The sequence below is a fragment of the Ipomoea nil genome, unplaced genomic scaffold, assembly GCF_001879475.1.
Source record: "Ipomoea nil cultivar Tokyo-kokei standard unplaced genomic scaffold, Asagao_1.1 scaffold3192, whole genome shotgun sequence".
NCBI classification, from domain to species: Eukaryota; Viridiplantae; Streptophyta; class Magnoliopsida; order Solanales; family Convolvulaceae; genus Ipomoea; species Ipomoea nil.
This window is the reverse complement of record NW_017619620.1, coordinates 666677-684335: the sequence shown is the minus strand read 5'-3', so window position 1 is coordinate 684335 and position 17659 is coordinate 666677. Positions and strand designations below refer to the sequence as shown.

General features: G+C 38.0%; 1 protein-coding gene across 1 annotated transcript; it reads left to right on the top strand.

Annotated features, from left to right (window-relative positions):
- The first annotated feature begins 13050 nt into the window (after window positions 1-13050).
- LOC109168183 (cytochrome P450 CYP736A12-like) lies at window positions 13051-14650 on the top strand. The gene is made up of 2 exons (XM_019317223.1): window positions 13051-13935; window positions 14036-14650. The coding sequence occupies exons 1-2, from the start codon at window positions 13051-13053 to the stop codon at window positions 14648-14650; spliced, it is 1500 nt and encodes a 499-aa protein (XP_019172768.1).
- The last annotated feature ends 3009 nt before the right edge of the window (window positions 14651-17659 follow it).

Sequence of the window (17659 nt, the reverse complement as noted above, 5' to 3'; positions counted from 1 at the left end):
ATCCCCTATGGCCGGTGTAGCCCAAATCTAAAATTATAATTTATTTTTAAATTTAATTTTTCTACATTTAGCATAAGGTTTTAGGTCTCTATTTCTTTTTTATTTTTTTATTTTTTTAATTTGTTTTTTTTTAGTTGCCCAAAGGTATCCCTCCCGCCGATAGCCAGAAGACTAATCCTCCGTCCCAACGGTCAGCATACTAAGTGGTAGGGGACTGGCCAAATGGTTTGCTCCGTTCACAGGTCTCTCTTTCTCAATTATCATTTACAACTTGCCACTTTCTTCATTATTAGAGTCAGATTGTTCTTCTTCACTCGTCACAATCCCAAATTCAACACTACATTGAAGATGAACGAAGAATTAAAAATGAATGAATATTTTTAATATTAATTAGTCTGAATTTCAAATTAATTGTTTGTATTTGATTTTTTTTTTTTTTTTTGTGATTTTGATTTTCCAATACTTGAAATTTTGTATTATAATTGATTTTATTTTTTAAACAAAAAATAAGATATTATATCCACATCCAATCCATCAAATCCTACTTTAAGGGATCAGATTGGATTGGATCCCCACCTCCAGTGGATTGAATGTAGATTCACCCCAAATCTGTTCCAATCCGCTCCGTGCTCACCCCTAATGTGAACTATAGATAAATAACCTTAAAACTAAACGTTCATGAATGGGATGTTTGAATTGACATGTAATCATAATTATGGTATATTTTTAAGAGATATTTCGATGAAAATTAGCAAGTTTTTATTATACGTATAAGCTAAGGTATTGATTTTATAAATGATGGAATAATCACGGAGCGGGTTTTGGAGCAAAGCAATACGGAGCGGGTTGGACCCCGAATTAAACGAGTTACCCGTGAAGCATGGCGAACCACCCGGGGTCGGCCCGGCATGGACTGGCTCATTGTGGAGCCGGCCTGCCTTCACGGACTCGGCCTCGGCCCCCTTGGGCTCGGCCCCATGGGCTCGGCCGAGTCCATGACCGGCCCCTTGGCCGAGCTCCGTGCTTGCTCAAGGGGCCGGGTCCTCGCGTGGAGCGAGTCTCGCGGCGGTGGTTGCGACTCCTCCCGCGTACCCTGGACCCTTAGCTCAACCGGGAGTATAAAAGCACTACCCGGTGTCTTATTGAGACATCTTCTACTTTCTTATTATGGTTGTCTTGTTATTACACGTCCTGAACCTCTGTAATAGCGTTATACATCCAACTAATACAATATTTTTACCCCTATTATCATTTTATTATTCGTTCCTTATATTCAATCCTATACTCGGGTTGTATAATTCGGACCCCTTGGTTCATATATTCCATCATTGAAGCCAACGAGGAGAGGATGAGGAGATACACGACGTGGTACTCCAGGTCCTAGGTCAATTGACCCTCTAGGAAATCTTGCAGGTACCCAGAAGTCAAAACGGGGACGCGGATTTGCTCTCAAAGCTCGGCCCCGACGCCCTGGAGGGAGGCCAACTTTGTCTAGAGCGATTTTCACTAGTTACAATCAGATTTTAGAGAGAGGTTAGTAGGGTTAGAATAGGTTTCAAGAGAGAGATTTTAGATCAACATTAGCAAACACTTTGTATTGCTAGATTTTGCAAAAGGAGCATTGAAGATTGAAAGCAATTGTCTAGTACACTACAAGAAAAATCGCGACGGAACTTTTCCGTCGCGAATGGGCAATATTCCGTCGCAAATCGCGTTTCGTGACGGAATGGCGACGGAATTTATTCCGTCGTCTATCACCTTGTCGTATTTTGATAGACGACGGAATAATTCCGTCGCAACTTTTGGCGACGGAATTCGCGACGGAATATTTCCGTCTCCATTTGACGGCGGAAGTATTCCGTCGCACATTTCGCAACGGAACTGTTTCCGTCGCAAACCCGTCGTTATTTCTGAACCGAATATTCCGTCACCATATTATGTTTTCCGGCGCCAATTCTGTCGCCCATTTCGCAACGGAAATGTTTTCCGTCGTAATTCCGTCGCATCATTTGCAACAAATATTCCGTCGCAAATCTTATATTCCATCATGATTTCATCGCGTTTTTGAATTATTTTAAAATAAAATTGTGATTTTAAATAGTAATGAATGTTTTTAAAATAAAAAATAGCATAATATTACATTATAAATCCACACTTAATACATAATAATATTCAATTCAAGTCTAAACAACATTAACAAACAACCATTAAAATCAATTGATTTGAGATGGAGGTGATGATGAAGTATCCGCTCTCCCGCCATCAATAGCATCAAGTCGTTGTTGCATAAGGAGAATAGTTTCCTTCAAACTTTGAATTTCATGTTGTACATTTGTAGAAGTAGAAGTAGCATTGTTGGGTGGTCGCAATGTTGGTGTCATATTGCCAGAAGTGTTATCATTAGTTGGACCGTGAACAACAGAATAACCATGTGAACCAAGTCCATAAACTCTTCTTTTCTTATCGTGTCCACCAACCGCGTCATAGTATAATTGATTATCATCCACCCGCTCCCCATTTTCTGCCAATATCTACCGTTGCGATAAAACTTGTTCCTAAAATATGTAAGAGATTTAGTACAAAATATATGTAAATGCATATATATTTTAAAAACTTAAAAGAAATTAAACTTACATGAATTTGTTTGGTTTTTTCAGCTATGAATGTTTGCCCATCGTGTTGTTTGGTATGTGTATGCTTGAACAGTTCATAATACGATGGACAATGACCCAATTGCCCTTCCTACAAATTATATTTAACAAACAAAAGAAATTATTAAAGTAAGAAAAAATTCGGCAGAGTTTCCTTTGTATATAAGACTATCTCTCTGTTCAATATATAATACAATTCAATTATAATCTCCAACATCAAATCGAAACATATACAATTCAATTATATTAATTCTATTTAAACCGAAACATATACAAAATGTCTTAAATATAAGGTCAATTTCGGTCGCTAAATTGCAACGGAATATAGTCCGTTGCGATTCACGATTTTTCTTGTAGTGGATCTTCATCAACGATTCGTATTTGGTGGATCTAAATAATTTGGGGTAAAATCTATTTTGTGCTTTATTGTTATATCTCCTTTTACCCTTTGATTTGAGATCTTAATCATGTTTGGTTAAATCTAGTGGCTAGGTTGTTGTTGCGATGATGCTTTGATTTGGTGTTTGATTGATTGTTGACTAGTGGCTAGGTTGTTGTTGCAATGATGCTTTGATTTGGTGTTTGATTGATTGTTGACTATGTGGATGTCTTGTTGTTGAAGATGATCTTTGTGGATGTCTTGTTGTTGAAGATGACTTGGAGTGGGGCCCAACTTCATGGATGGTGTTGGAAACCTAGATCTAGGCAAGCGGCGTTAGACATTTTCGGTGAGGGCAAAGTGTTTGTTTAAATGCCCCGTACAAGCGGCGTTAGGCATTTTCGGTGAGGGCAAAGTGTTTGTTTAAATGCCTCGTACAAGCCTCCCATTGGGGGAATGCCCCGTACAAGCGGCGTTAGGCATTTTCGGTGAGGGCAAAGTGTTTGTTTAAATGCCCCGTACAAGCCTCCCATTGGGGGAGTTCCTACGGGCGGCATTAGACACATTTTCGGTGAGGGCAAAGTGTTTGTTTAAATGCCCCGTACAAGCCTCCCGGCGTTAGACATTTTCGGATAATGCACTAGCTCGCACAACACAATCGAAACCCAATCCTACCCGTCTGTCTCTCTCTAAGAGAAGGTTCAGTTCGGCCTTGGGTCGAACCACGAACTCTTGTGGTGCTTCAGACCAATGGCTTTTCCAGACGACATTCGTGCTCGTGCCCGCATACACGAGTTTAGGCTTGAATCAAGTCTTTTCAGTCTCAGTTTGGGATTTGATTTGCACCCCCCTACGCGAAAGAGCGTGTCTATACTATACAATTCAATAAGTCTTAAAAAGGCTCTTGTATAAATAGTGGTGCAAATCCACTTCCCAAACCAATGTGGGACAAAAGCTTCACTTTTTGCCTCCATTTCCCAATTCAAATGGGTCTACTTTGAGAATCAATATCTCATTCACCCATTATCCGTTTTGAACGTACAATATATCAATCTCTTCGTCTCACTACTAAGAACCCGAATCCACTTTGACTCGACCCAAATCGGAAGTGTACCCCACTGATAATTGTACCACAAAAAGCCACTTAATATGCCATTTTAAACTATTTTTTTTCTAACAATCCCCCACATGAATGAAAATTGATTTTCAGGGTATTTTGAAATCGGAAACAACTGTGTTCAACAGTCGATCCCTGCATAGGATAGGTAGGGATTACCGCACCCTTTGAACCTTCCTTTGTGAAGATTCATTTACTCTACTGGCTGTACGGTAGAACGCGATGTCTTTGAACCGACTGCCGTTTGTGTAGACGATGACATATCTCACACAGGAACCTCCCAACTATGCTCTGTTCTCATGGCTGTGCCCGTTTTGGTCGTGGGTCACCGTTCCTGGTTCTGCAAGAGTTTGTGAAGAAATGAGCCCTAGCTAATCTCGTACGGTAATCACTGTTCTAACGAAGAGTGGTAGGGAGTCCGAGACCCTCACAGTGATATGCTTCGTTCCATAATTTAGTTGTCCCATTGAACCTAGGTGCCAGCTAGGTTGGGTATCCACTATAGAACTTTTTAGTCCAAGGGTTTTAGACCCATTCCTCGTGTCAGCTTCTCCACAACTTCTTTGCCTAACCCTTTGGTTAGCGGATCCGCTATATTGTCTTTTAGGGTTTTAGACCCATTCCTCGTGTCAGCTTCTCCACAACTTCTTTGTCTAACCCTTTGGTTAGCGGATCTGCTATATTGTCTTTTAACTTTACGTGGTCAATCGAGACAACACCAGTTGTGAAAAGATTATGTATATGTCCAGACTTACCCGCGCAATGAATATCCCCAATTGCACATATATTGGAGGTCTTTCCCAATTAAGAATATCCTCTGACTATCGATCTGACTTAGAGTCACGAACCCTCCGCGATTTTTAAATGAGGGTCGTTTTCTTGTTTAAACTCAATTTGGGATTGAATCAAGTCCCCCCATGCGTGCGAGAGAGAGAGCCTTATGCTATATGATGTTATCACATATTTGCTTGTTATTATAGTTATTTTGAATCATCACAGTGATTAAGTTCTTTAATTTTGTCTATTTAATACATATTTTCCTTGCTATTATCATTTAATTATGGTTCACACTTGTTTTGAATGTTTTACGGTATTTGTTAGTGTTTTTGAACCATTCTAGGTCAAAGATATGAGCAAGGGAAGTTCAAGGATGAGTTTTGAGCAATTTTGGACAAGTTCGGTGCCCAGAGGACTCGACGCGTCGAGCCTTTGGCTCGACACGTCGAAAATTTCCAGAAAGTCTTCCGGTCGAGACCATCAGGTCTCGACGCGTCGAGCCATAGCTCGACGCGTCGAGAATGACGCGAGGTGCCACAATGTTGCGGCAAAGTGAAATTAAAATGGTGGGTTGAAGAATGATTAGGTAATCATTGGGGCACCATTCCCAAAGAAAGAAATCAAATTAGCTACTTCATCATTCCAAAATAGTGGACGGCAATTTCTTATTTAAATATAAGAATTATAATTTGAGTCCAATTTTGTACAAGATTCCTATTTCATCTCAACTTTGTACCCACTATAAAATTCCTCCTTCCTCAACCCTAAGGGGACACCGAGAGATTTTCAGAGTTCTTTGTAGACAAGAAAGAGAGAAATCAAGAGGCTCAAGTTATCTTTGGAAGCAAGGAGGAAGCCACGGAGATTCGGGAGAATCGCTTGGTCAATTCTTGTACTCTTTTGATGATTTGTGATTCTTTATTTATATTTGCTATGTATAATTTAGCCATGCTTGGCTAAATTCCTTAGGGATTTTTGGGTGAATTTGTTTATGAACCTATGTGCCTAGTTCGTTAATTTCTTAATATATTTATGTTTGGTTTTATGATTTGTGTTGCAATCTTGTTTTAATCTGTTGTTGTTGGTGGTTAAAGGCCTAAATTACTAGCTTCACAGCCATGTTTGTGTCACCAATGGGAATTGGGGCATAAATTAGGGCACACACGATTGCACCTAATGGTTGGTCCTTGGGAAAGGGGAACTTATTAGGGGAAGTTTATTCTAGATTATTGCTCATCGGGAGATGGTAGTAATTAGGAATAATTGAATGCTGATCTTTGATCTTATTGGGTGTTTAAGCCATGGGAGTGGAAATTCACTAGGAATAGAGATTACGGGAGTAATTCGATTCCACTTTGCATTCCCATACAAATCTTAATTCCAAACCAAATATTACAAACATTAATTGGCACTAGGTGATTAAACATTGTGATCCCAAGAATCCTATCTTGCTCTATTGTCTACAAAACCTTGTTACTTATTTTATTCTGCTTATTATTTTATGCAATCAATCAACCTTCAAGTTTTGTTCGGATTAGTTTCATATGAGTAACCTAGTAGCTAGTGATTAGTACACCACCTCTCTGTGGTTCGACAACCCGAATACTCCGGGTATTATTTGTTTGCCCCAAATTACAGCAACCAAATTGGCGCCGTTGCCGGGGACGTGGCGTTACGTACTGACATTAGTGAAAGTCTTGCTTTAGGAGTCTAGTTCATTTTTTCTTTTATTCATTTAATTTATTTATTTTATTTGCTAATCCATAACAAGTTTCTTGTTCTTGAGTGTGATTTTGCTTTGAATCTAAGAACTTGGCTTTTTATGCATACACGATCTCGTGGGAAAGAAGGATTATTACCTTTGAATCTTGAGATTGAGAAAAGAGCCAAGTTTCTTAGGAAACAAACTAGGATGGCACAGGTACAAGAAAATCAAGCTGGAGGGAGATCAATGTCTGACTACCTTGCTCCGGATGTTGAGGAGCATGGTAGCATCAATATTCCAAATGTGGAGGCCAATAACTTTGCGATCAATCCGGCCATACTTAGCATGGCTGCGGCAGATCGATTTGGTGGGATGCCCACGGAAGATCCCAATGCTCACGCCACCAAGTTCCTACGACTTTGTGGCACTTTCAAGATAAATGGAGTCACTCAAGATGCCGTCAGACTTAGGCTTTTTCCCTTTACACTGAAGGACAGAGCTGAAGATTGGTTATCCTCACATCCAGATAACCATTTTGACACTTGGGACAAATTACATGGAGAATTTTTGAAGAAGTTCTATCCTATCTCCAAAACTCAACGGATGAGAAGGGCAATTCAAAACTTTAAGCAACTGGCAACTGAGTCCCTCACTGAGTCTTGGGAGAGATTTAAGGAATTGAAGAGGCAATGTCCACACCATGGATTTCAGAGTTGGGATTTGATGATGTCTTTCTATGAAGGATTGCTGGATAATTCTAGGATTTTGGTGGATGCTTCTTCAGGTGGTTCGTTCACGATTCTAGAGCCAACACAAGCCGAGGAACTATTGGAGAAAATTGCTATGAATGGATCTACTTGGTACACGGAGAGGTCTCCACAAAAGCTTGTAGGAGGAATTCATGATGCGGGGCAGTTAGCCGATTTGTCAACAAAGTTGGATAATGTGGTCTCCTTGGTTCAAAAACTTGCCCAAATCACCAGCCAAAATCACAATTCAGGGGATTGTATCGACGAGTTAAACTCCCAAACCTCTATGGAGCAAGTTAATATGTTGGGATATAATAGGCCTCATCAACAGTCTTACCAACCTCAAGGGACCTACCATCCTAATAATTCAAGGAACCATCCCGGTTTTTCATGGAGCAACCCAGTGGGAGCTGCCAACCCTCAACACTTTGTTAATAGAGGTCCTCTGGGTTATCAAGGTACTCACGTTCAATCTAAATTTCCTGTTTCAGAGGCCCCACCACAATCGAATACGGACGCTTTGCTGGAAAAATTGATTAAATGTCAGTTAGAGATTACAGAAAGGATGGATAAAATGGAAGCTCGCCAAAATCTGGTTGAAAGGCAATTAGCAAATCAACCTTCTATATCAAGTACTAAAGTCACAGGGAAGTTGCCAGCTATGCCTGAAAATCCAAGGGAGCATGTAAATGCAATTGTTACAAGGAGTGGCAAAATACTTGAAGAGCCACCTCTTCCAATCAAAGCATCAATTCCTAAAAAGACTGTTGAGGAGAAGATTGAAGAGATACTTGGTGGTATAGAAGATGAGCCAATTGCTGTGCAAAATAATCCACAAGTCCAAAAGGAAGTAGAGAAACCTGTGAGAAGGTATGTACCCCCATTGCCTTTTCCTCAAAAATTTGAAACAACAAAAGAAAGTAGGTGGAAAAAGTTTTTGGAGATTGTTGAGAGTTTGAAAGTTTCAGTTCCCTTACTTGATTTGCTTTCACAAGTTCCCTCTTATGGAAAATTTTTGAAAGAGATTCTAGCTAAGAAAAAGAAATATGGGGAACGAGAGATGGTAGCTGGGGCACAAGAGTATCGAGCGTTGACCCCGGGAATTGGGAGGAATATACCTAAGCATAGAGATCCGGGAAAGTTCACAATTCCTTGTGTGATTGGAGGCCGACCGTTAAAGGGATCCCTTTGTGATTTAGGAGCTAGTGTGAGTGTTATGCCTCTTACTCTTTGTCAAGGGTTAGGGTTGGGAAAACCAAAACCAATCCAATTCACCCTAGAAATGGCAGATAGATCAATCGTAAAGCCTATTGGAATCCTTGAAGATGTCCCAGTTCGTGTGGACAAGTATTTTGTGCCTTGTGATTTTATTGTGATAGATGTCCAAAGGAACTTAGACGTTCCACTCATTTTGGGGAGACCCTTCCTAGCCACTATTGGAGCAATAATTGATGCAAGGAAAGGGTCCATGATTTTTGACTTTGGGGAGGAAAAAGTGGAATTTAATGTTCTTGATGAGCCAAAAATCATTGAATGCAAGTCAATTTTGAACATCGACCATACTCTCAAGGTGACACATGATGAGTATTTGCATTTGAAGAGTCTATGGGGTGATGAGATCAAACTCGCGGATCAACCAGGATGAGCACTCCATAACCGGGTTAGGTCGAGCTAGCGACGTTAAACTTAGCGCTTCATGGGAGGCACCCCATGTTATCCTTTATTTCTTTCATATTTATTGCTTTCTAGTTTAATTTTATTGCTTTCTAGATTCGTTTTATTTAGTTTTATTGCTTTCTAGTTCGTGATTATTTTTGTTTTATAGTTTTTCTCTTTTCTCTTGCACCAGGGACGATGCAAAGTTTTAAGTGTGGGGGGAGGAATCATTAATTTGGGGATATTTCTAAATTTTAAAAATTTTTGCTTTTGCTTGGATGACTCATATGCTATTTTTGGTGAATAAGTTACTTGTCTTAGCATGCAGTTACAATTACTCTCTCTTGTTGGTTTGTGGTTTGTTTTAGTGGTGCTCGCTGCATCTCAATTTGTGATGGATGATTTGAGGTGTAACACATATTTGATCTATTCTCTTGCCAATAGCTTTGTTAACCACTTAATAATTGGATTAGTTCTTGATCTTGTGTTTTTCATTGCTAGTGAAGGCTTATGTGAGATTCCGGTCATGGGTGTTTTGCTAGAACTTGCCTCATTACTCCCTAAGTGATGTCTAAGTTTTGCATGTTTTGAAGTGATTTAGGCCATTTTTGTTTAGCCATAGCCTTTAAACTTGTCCCTATATATATATTTTTATCCTTCGTATCCCCATTGTGCCTTTTGTTTGTTCAAATAAGTGCTAAGCACTTATCCCCTCTTTGTGATTGTTTTTCTTTGATTTACCCCATTATTATAACCCTTAGCCCGTGGCCAAATATTTCCCTTCCACCCTTGAGAGAATGAAACTTTTATCTTTATCTTTTTCGTAAGAAGAGTTTTATGGAGTTGTGCTACGAAAAAAAAAAAGAGCAGCTAGTGTTACAAATGTTCAAGTGTGGGGGTCATGAAAGTTTGGATTAAAATTATCTTGCTATATCCAAAAGAAGTCCAAAGAAAAGAATGAGGAAAAAAAAAAGAGAGATTGAAAGTTTTTGAGTTCGGATCCCCACTTTACCAAAGAGTTGCTAAGTTCTTAAAAGAAATTTGCTCATTGGAATTATGATTATCTCATCTCTTCCAAATTTTGAAAAGTTTAGATAAATCGTGACATTCTCTCTTTTTGATTAATTTTTCCATACCACTTCTTTGTTAGCCATCACCCGTAGCCCCGTTACAAGCTTAATAAAGTCCTATTTGATCTCAGCATGTATTCTTAGATTTGATCTAGGGGAGTATGAAAGGCAAACCTATGGGATCTCATTCATGAACCGTGTCTTGCATAATCTCAACTGAGTACTTGTACACACTTGGTCCTCACACACTTTAAATTCTTGGTACTTGGTTATTGGCTTGGAAATGGGTCTCTTATGTGCCAAACTAATTTGATTCTTGAAGCTTGTTGTTTTGTAGCAAGTGGGTTGGTGGTTTGAAAGGTTGTGCAAGAGAGAGGATGAGTAATTTGTATGTTTTGATTGTGATATTATTCCTTGGTTTTGCTTGAGGACAAGCAAAAGCCTAAGTGTGAGGGGGTGATGTTATCACATATTTGCTTGTTATTATAGTTATTTTGAATCATCACAGTGATTAAGTTCTTTAATTTTGTCTATTTAATACATATTTTCCTTGCTATTATCATTTAATTATGGTTCACACTTGTTTTGAATGTTTTACGGTATTTGTTAGTGTTTTTGAACCATTCTAGGTCAAAGATATGAGCAAGGGAAGTTCAAGGATGAGTTTTGAGCAATTTTGGACAAGTTCGGTGCCCAGAGGACTCGACGCGTCGAGCCTTTGGCTCGACACGTCGAAAATTTCCAGAAAGTCTTCCGGTCGAGACCATCAGGTCTCGACGCGTCGAGCCATAGCTCGACGCGTCGAGAATGACGCGAGGTGCCACAATGTTGCGGCAAAGTGAAATTAAAATGGTGGGTTGAAGAATGATTAGGTAATCATTGGGGCACCATTCCCAAAGAAAGAAATCAAATTAGCTACTTCATCATTCCAAAATAGTGGACGGCAATTTCTTATTTAAATATAAGAATTATAATTTGAGTCCAATTTTGTACAAGATTCCTATTTCATCTCAACTTTGTACCCACTATAAAATTCCTCCTTCCTCAACCCTAAGGGGACACCGAGAGATTTTCAGAGTTCTTTGTAGACAAGAAAGAGAGAAATCAAGAGGCTCAAGTTATCTTTGGAAGCAAGGAGGAAGCCACGGAGATTCGGGAGAATCGCTTGGTCAATTCTTGTACTCTTTTGATGATTTGTGATTCTTTATTTATATTTGCTATGTATAATTTAGCCATGCTTGGCTAAATTCCTTAGGGATTTTTGGGTGAATTTGTTTATGAACCTATGTGCCTAGTTCGTTAATTTCTTAATATATTTATGTTTGGTTTTATGATTTGTGTTGCAATCTTGTTTTAATCTGTTGTTGTTGGTGGTTAAAGGCCTAAATTACTAGCTTCACAGCCATGTTTGTGTCACCAATGGGAATTGGGGCATAAATTAGGGCACACACGATTGCACCTAATGGTTGGTCCTTGGGAAAGGGGAACTTATTAGGGGAAGTTTATTCTAGATTATTGCTCATCGGGAGATGGTAGTAATTAGGAATAATTGAATGCTGATCTTTGATCTTATTGGGTGTTTAAGCCATGGGAGTGGAAATTCACTAGGAATAGAGATTACGGGAGTAATTCGATTCCACTTTGCATTCCCATACAAATCTTAATTCCAAACCAAATATTACAAACATTAATTGGCACTAGGTGATTAAACATTGTGATCCCAAGAATCCTATCTTGCTCTATTGTCTACAAAACCTTGTTACTTATTTTATTCTGCTCATTATTTTATGCAATCAATCAACCTTCAAGTTTTGTTCGGATTAGTTTCATATGAGTAACCTAGTAGCTAGTGATTAGTACACCACCTCTCTGTGGTTCGACAACCCGAATACTCCGGGTATTATTTGTTTGCCCCAAATTACAGCAATCACTATACAATTCAATAAGCCTTAAAAGGGCTCTTGTATAAATAGTGGTGCAAATCCACTTCCCAAACCACTGTGGGACAAAAACTTTACTTTTTTCCTTCATTTCCCAACTCAAATGGGTCTACTTTGAGAATCAATATCTAATTCACTCATTAACCATTTTGAGCGTACAATATATCAATCTCTTCGTCTCACTACGAAGAACCCGAATATACTTTGACCCGACCCAAATCAGAAGTGAACCCCCTGATAATTGTACCACAAAATAGCCACTTAGTATGCCATTTTATGCCTTTTTTTTTCCAACATTTACAGCATAACATGCTCACAAATTTTATTTTATTTTTTTAATATTCCGGTTTGGAACCGGAATGTGCTTGTTTCAAATGAATTGGAATCGGCAATTTCTGTTCCGGTTCTTGAATTTAACAAATCAAAATCGATTTAATTTGATTTGACAGTCCACAGTCCGATCCTATTGGCACCGTACCAAGAGATTCCAAATTATTCACAAAATGTCAAAATATAATGGTCCTGTTTGGTAAAATAGTTAACTTATAGGCTAATTTTTACTTATTTGATCATTATTAGCTTTTTAATTTGGTTAAAAAATAAATATAAGTGTTTGTTTAATTAGTTTTTTGTAATTCCAAACTGCTAAAATTCAAAAAGCTGTTCAAAGCAATTTTTCAATTAGCTTTTTGAGAAAGGAAATTATACTAAACAGCTCTCACAGTTAATTTACCAAAAACCTTTCTACAATCAGCTAATGTTATCAACTAGTTATATTCTCTAACTAACCCAATCCGCTAACAGTTAACAATCATTTACCAAACATGGCCAATATACTGAGTGTCGAAATCCATCACTGCCTAACGAGAGATCCTACACGCAAGTCATTAAAACGTTTTTCTTTCTGTGCATAGTGAGTTAGTTGTTGCAGAGTTGCAGCTCTATATATAATTAAGCAATGTTACGTTGATAAATGCATTCAAAAACTAAACAAAAAAGGAAAGAAATGGCATGGCTTTGGACAACGCTTGCTGTGCTTCTTGTGGCTGTGTCTCTCATTCATGGCCTTGTAAAGAAGATGAAAGGCAAGAAATTGAAATTGGCACCAAGTCCAAGAGGGCTTCCCATTTTGGGACACCTTCACTTGCTTGGTAAAAATGTCCATCAGGACTTGAGCAAGCTAGCCAAACAGTACGGTCCTATCATGCATTTGCGGTTCGGTTTGGCTGATATTATCATTGTTTCGTCCCCTCAGGCTGCAGAGCTCTTCCTCAAGACTCATGACCTTGTTTTTGCAAGCAGACCACCTCACGAGGCAGCTAAGTATCTCTCTTATGGTCAAAAGAATTTGGGGTTTAGCCCATACAGCCCTTATTGGCGCAACATGCGCAAGTTGGCAACACTACAGTTGCTTAGTAACCATAAGATCAATTCATTTCAACCCATAAGAAGAGAAGAATTGTGTTGTCTTATTGAGTCACTCAAGCAAGCGGCCTTGGATCGTGTGGCTGTTGATTTGAGTTGTAAAGTTTGTGAATTAATTGCAGACATGAGTTGCAGGATGGTGTTTGGGAAGAAGTACGAGATCAAGGACATTGATGAGAGGGGTTTCAAAGCTGTGATTAAAGAAGCTATGCAGATAGCAGCGGAACCAAATCTTGGAGATTATTTTCCTTATCTTGCTAAGTTTGACTTTCAAGGATTGACTAGACAAATAAAGGTCATTACCAAAGTCTTTGATCGTTTCTTTGAGAGGATCCTTGATGACCATGAACAGAGTGGGAGCAGTAGTCAGATGACAAAGGATTTGGTAGATACCATGTTGTCCATTCTCAAGTCTGGGGAAACCGAGTTTCAATTCACTCGTGAACATATCAAATCTACTTTGTTGGTAGTTATTTAAATATTTGCCTTTTTTAATTTTCAATATATATGTATGTATATTGTATCTTCTATAATTATTTAACTAAAAAATTATTACATGCATGTAGGATATATTTGCTGCATCAATAGACACTTCAGCAACCATGATTGAGTGGATAATGTCAGAACTCTTGAGGCACCCACAAATAATGAAGAAAGTTCAACAAGAATTAGAAAGTAAGGTAAGTTTGGGTCAAATGGTGGAGGAATCAGAATTGGAAGGTTTGACCTATTTAGAAATGGTCATTAAAGAATCTTTTAGACTTCATCCGGCCGGACCGTTACTTATTCCTCATGAGGCAAGGGAGGATTGCGTGGTTGACGGCTTTCACATACCAAAACAAGCACAAATCATTGTAAATGTTTGGGCAATTGGGCGTGATCCAAATGTGTGGGTTGATCCTGAGAAATTCATCCCAGAGAGATTTGAAAGAAGCAATATAGATTATAGAGGGTGTAATTTTGAACTCATTCCTTTTGGCTCTGGTAGAAGAAGTTGTCCTGGTTTACAACTTGAAATCACTATGACCCGACTAGTAGTGGCACAATTAGTGCATTGTTTTGATTGGAAACTTCCAGATAGTATGTTACCAATAGAGTTGGACATGACTGAAGAATTTGGTTTGGTAATAACTCGTGCGAAACACTTAAGGGCTGTTCCAAACTATCGGTTACATATTTAGGAAATTAAGTGCTAAAGCACTTCTACTTTATATATGTAAATGCAATATTACTGCAATCCAACCTTTCTATACATTCATCATATGTACTATGTTGAACTATGTTTAAGAGTTTTCTTTAAGTTTGCAAAACTTGAGCATTTGTGTGGTCACAGTAAATTTAACTTCCAATATTTGATGTATTTCCAACGTAGTTGGCCATATATTTTTGTGTGTTTTATTTTTTTTTATTTTTTTTTCTCACTTCCACTCAATTCTCTATATTGCATATTAGAAATTAATTGAGCACCTAGAGGACTGAATAACCTTAAATAACTACATTATCAATGTCGTCAATGTATATATGTCTTTAGGTTTCCTATGCTTGGCCAAACTCCTTATCATAATCAAAGTTTAGCCGAAAATGTTTGCACCAAATAATACTAAAATAGTTAGAGGAAAAATGTTACTTTCTCCCACAGTCCCACATGGTGCAAACACTAGACCTAAGAACATAAAAACACCACCATAGTGATATGCATGTCCTCTTTAGCGCGAGTAGTATCTATTATGATCAAATTCAAACCGCCATTGAGAACTTAGGGTCCGTTTGGAAAGCAGGAAAATGACTTCTGGAAAATGTTTTCTGGAAAATGAGTCATTTTCCGAAAAAACATTTTCCTTTCCAGTGTTTGGTTGCATTCTGAAAAACTGTTTTTGTGTGTTTGGTTCATTTTCTGGAAAATGAGTAGAATTGTATAATTAAACATTTTGATTATTTTATTTAGAATATTACAACATGTATAATAATATATAATAATATAATAATAATTTTAAATATAATAAAAAATAACTAATAATATATCAAAAATATTATGGTGGTGGTGGTGGCGGCGACGGTGGTTGCGGTGGTATGGTGGTGGTGGCGGCGGCGGTGGTTGCGGTGGTATGGTCGTGGTGGTGGCGGCGACGGTGATGTGATGGTGGTGGTGGCGGCGGCGGTGGTTGCGGTGGTATGGTGGTGGTGGCGGCAACGGTGGTTGCGGTGGTATGGTGGTGACGGCGGCGGCGGCGACGACGGTGGTGGTAGTGGTGGTGGTATGATGGTGGTGGTGGCGGCGGCGACGATGGTTGCGGTGGTATGGTGGTGGTGGTGGCGGCGACGATGGTTGCGGTGGTACGGTGGTGGTGGCGGTATGGTGTTGGTGGTGGTAGTGGTTGCGGTGGTATGGTGTTGGTGGTGGTAGCGGTGGTGGTGTGATGGTGGTGGTGTGGTGTAAAAGTTGGAAAATGACTTCCCCCCAAAAAAAGGGGAAGTCATTTTCCTCCAAAACAAGCCTATTTTCCAAAGTCAACGGAAAATGATTTCCGTTGACTTGATTTTCCAGGCACATCCAAACAATGGAAACTTGGAAAATGATTTCCAGAACTCATTTTCCAGGTTTCCAAACACACCCTTAGTTAGGTAACAAAGCTTAATGAAACGAACCCTATGTTCATTTCAAGTCTAAATGGAGTACATCTTCTCAACAAGATAAAGTAAAGTGCACACACTTAAATAAGAGAAATGTAAGAATTTCATAAAATTGAATGTATATATACAAATTACAAAGAAGAAAAAAAAAGTCACAATTTTTAAAATAAGATCCATGAATTTAAATGGAAACATGCCTTTAGTCAAAAGACCTTCTAACATCAACTCAGTGCTCAATGACCACAATTTTCTCTTTAACATGGCTAAGAACTTAATGTATGTCAATGTGCTTACTTCCAACTCCCACATTTTTCATTCTTAGCTAGTAAGATTACAAGTGAGTTATCACAATAGACTTTCAATGGCTTAGATATAGACACTAGTACAGAACTGCAGATACGCGACCATTGTAAAAGACATTACGCGACCGTTGTACAATTGTAGCCTATGCAAGGCTCGCAGAAAGCCCGGCCGTTTCTCAATGGTCGCGCATTGTCAGTAATATACGACCATTCTTAACCAAGAATGGTCGCGTATTGTATTTATTTATTTTTATTTTTATTTTAATTCTAAGGTAATACAGGACTATTTTAAGCTAGAAATAGTCGTGTTTTTTTTATTATTATTATTAATCAGTCATCCGTGACCGTTTTAAGCTAGGAACGGTCGCGGGTGACTTGCTTTTTTTTTTTTGTTTTTTTTTTTAAATTTATTTTAATTAAAATCTCTAATTTCTTTTATAATTCCTGTACTTGTTACAGCTTAAAATCCATATCAACAGTACTCCACAATACAATTTATTTGCACCAAAGTTCGAGTTATTTCTCAAAATGTCGAGGCCGCACCATTAGGTATGCAAACACGCGTCAATAGTGTTAGGAAATGCACACACAAAAAAAAACAAAAAACCACCAATGCACCAAAAAACGCACCATTATATATATATATATATATATATATATATATATATATATATATATATATATATATATGCTAGTCTTTTCTATGCGCAAAAATATATGCCCAATATTTATATTTTTAAAAATAACTAATAAAGTTTTACTAATTAAAATCTAAGTGAAATAAAATTTATTTATTATATTAATCCAATATATAATGAATATATAATGTCTTACAAATTAATACTGTTCTCAATAATAAAGAATATAAGAAAAGATATGGTGGATGTATGTGCATTGTAAAAGTAATGGAAAAGATAACAGAAGTTATAACGATAAGGGTGTTTTTGTCCAAAAAAAATGTATAGTACAACTCTTAAAGCACAATGTACAAAATGGTTAGCATTAGAAATATGGACATAAATGGGGGATATAACTTTGATTGAGACTTATTATGTTTTTAGAATATATATATATATATATATATATATATATATATATATATATATATATATATATATAAAATGGGGTGAGGGTGGGGTAGGAGGCAACTGCCCCATTGTCCCACTCTGGATAATCCTGAATATATGAATCAACTTAATTTGGATTTATATAATATTTTTGAATATACCCATAGGTATTGACAAAATTGTTCCATTA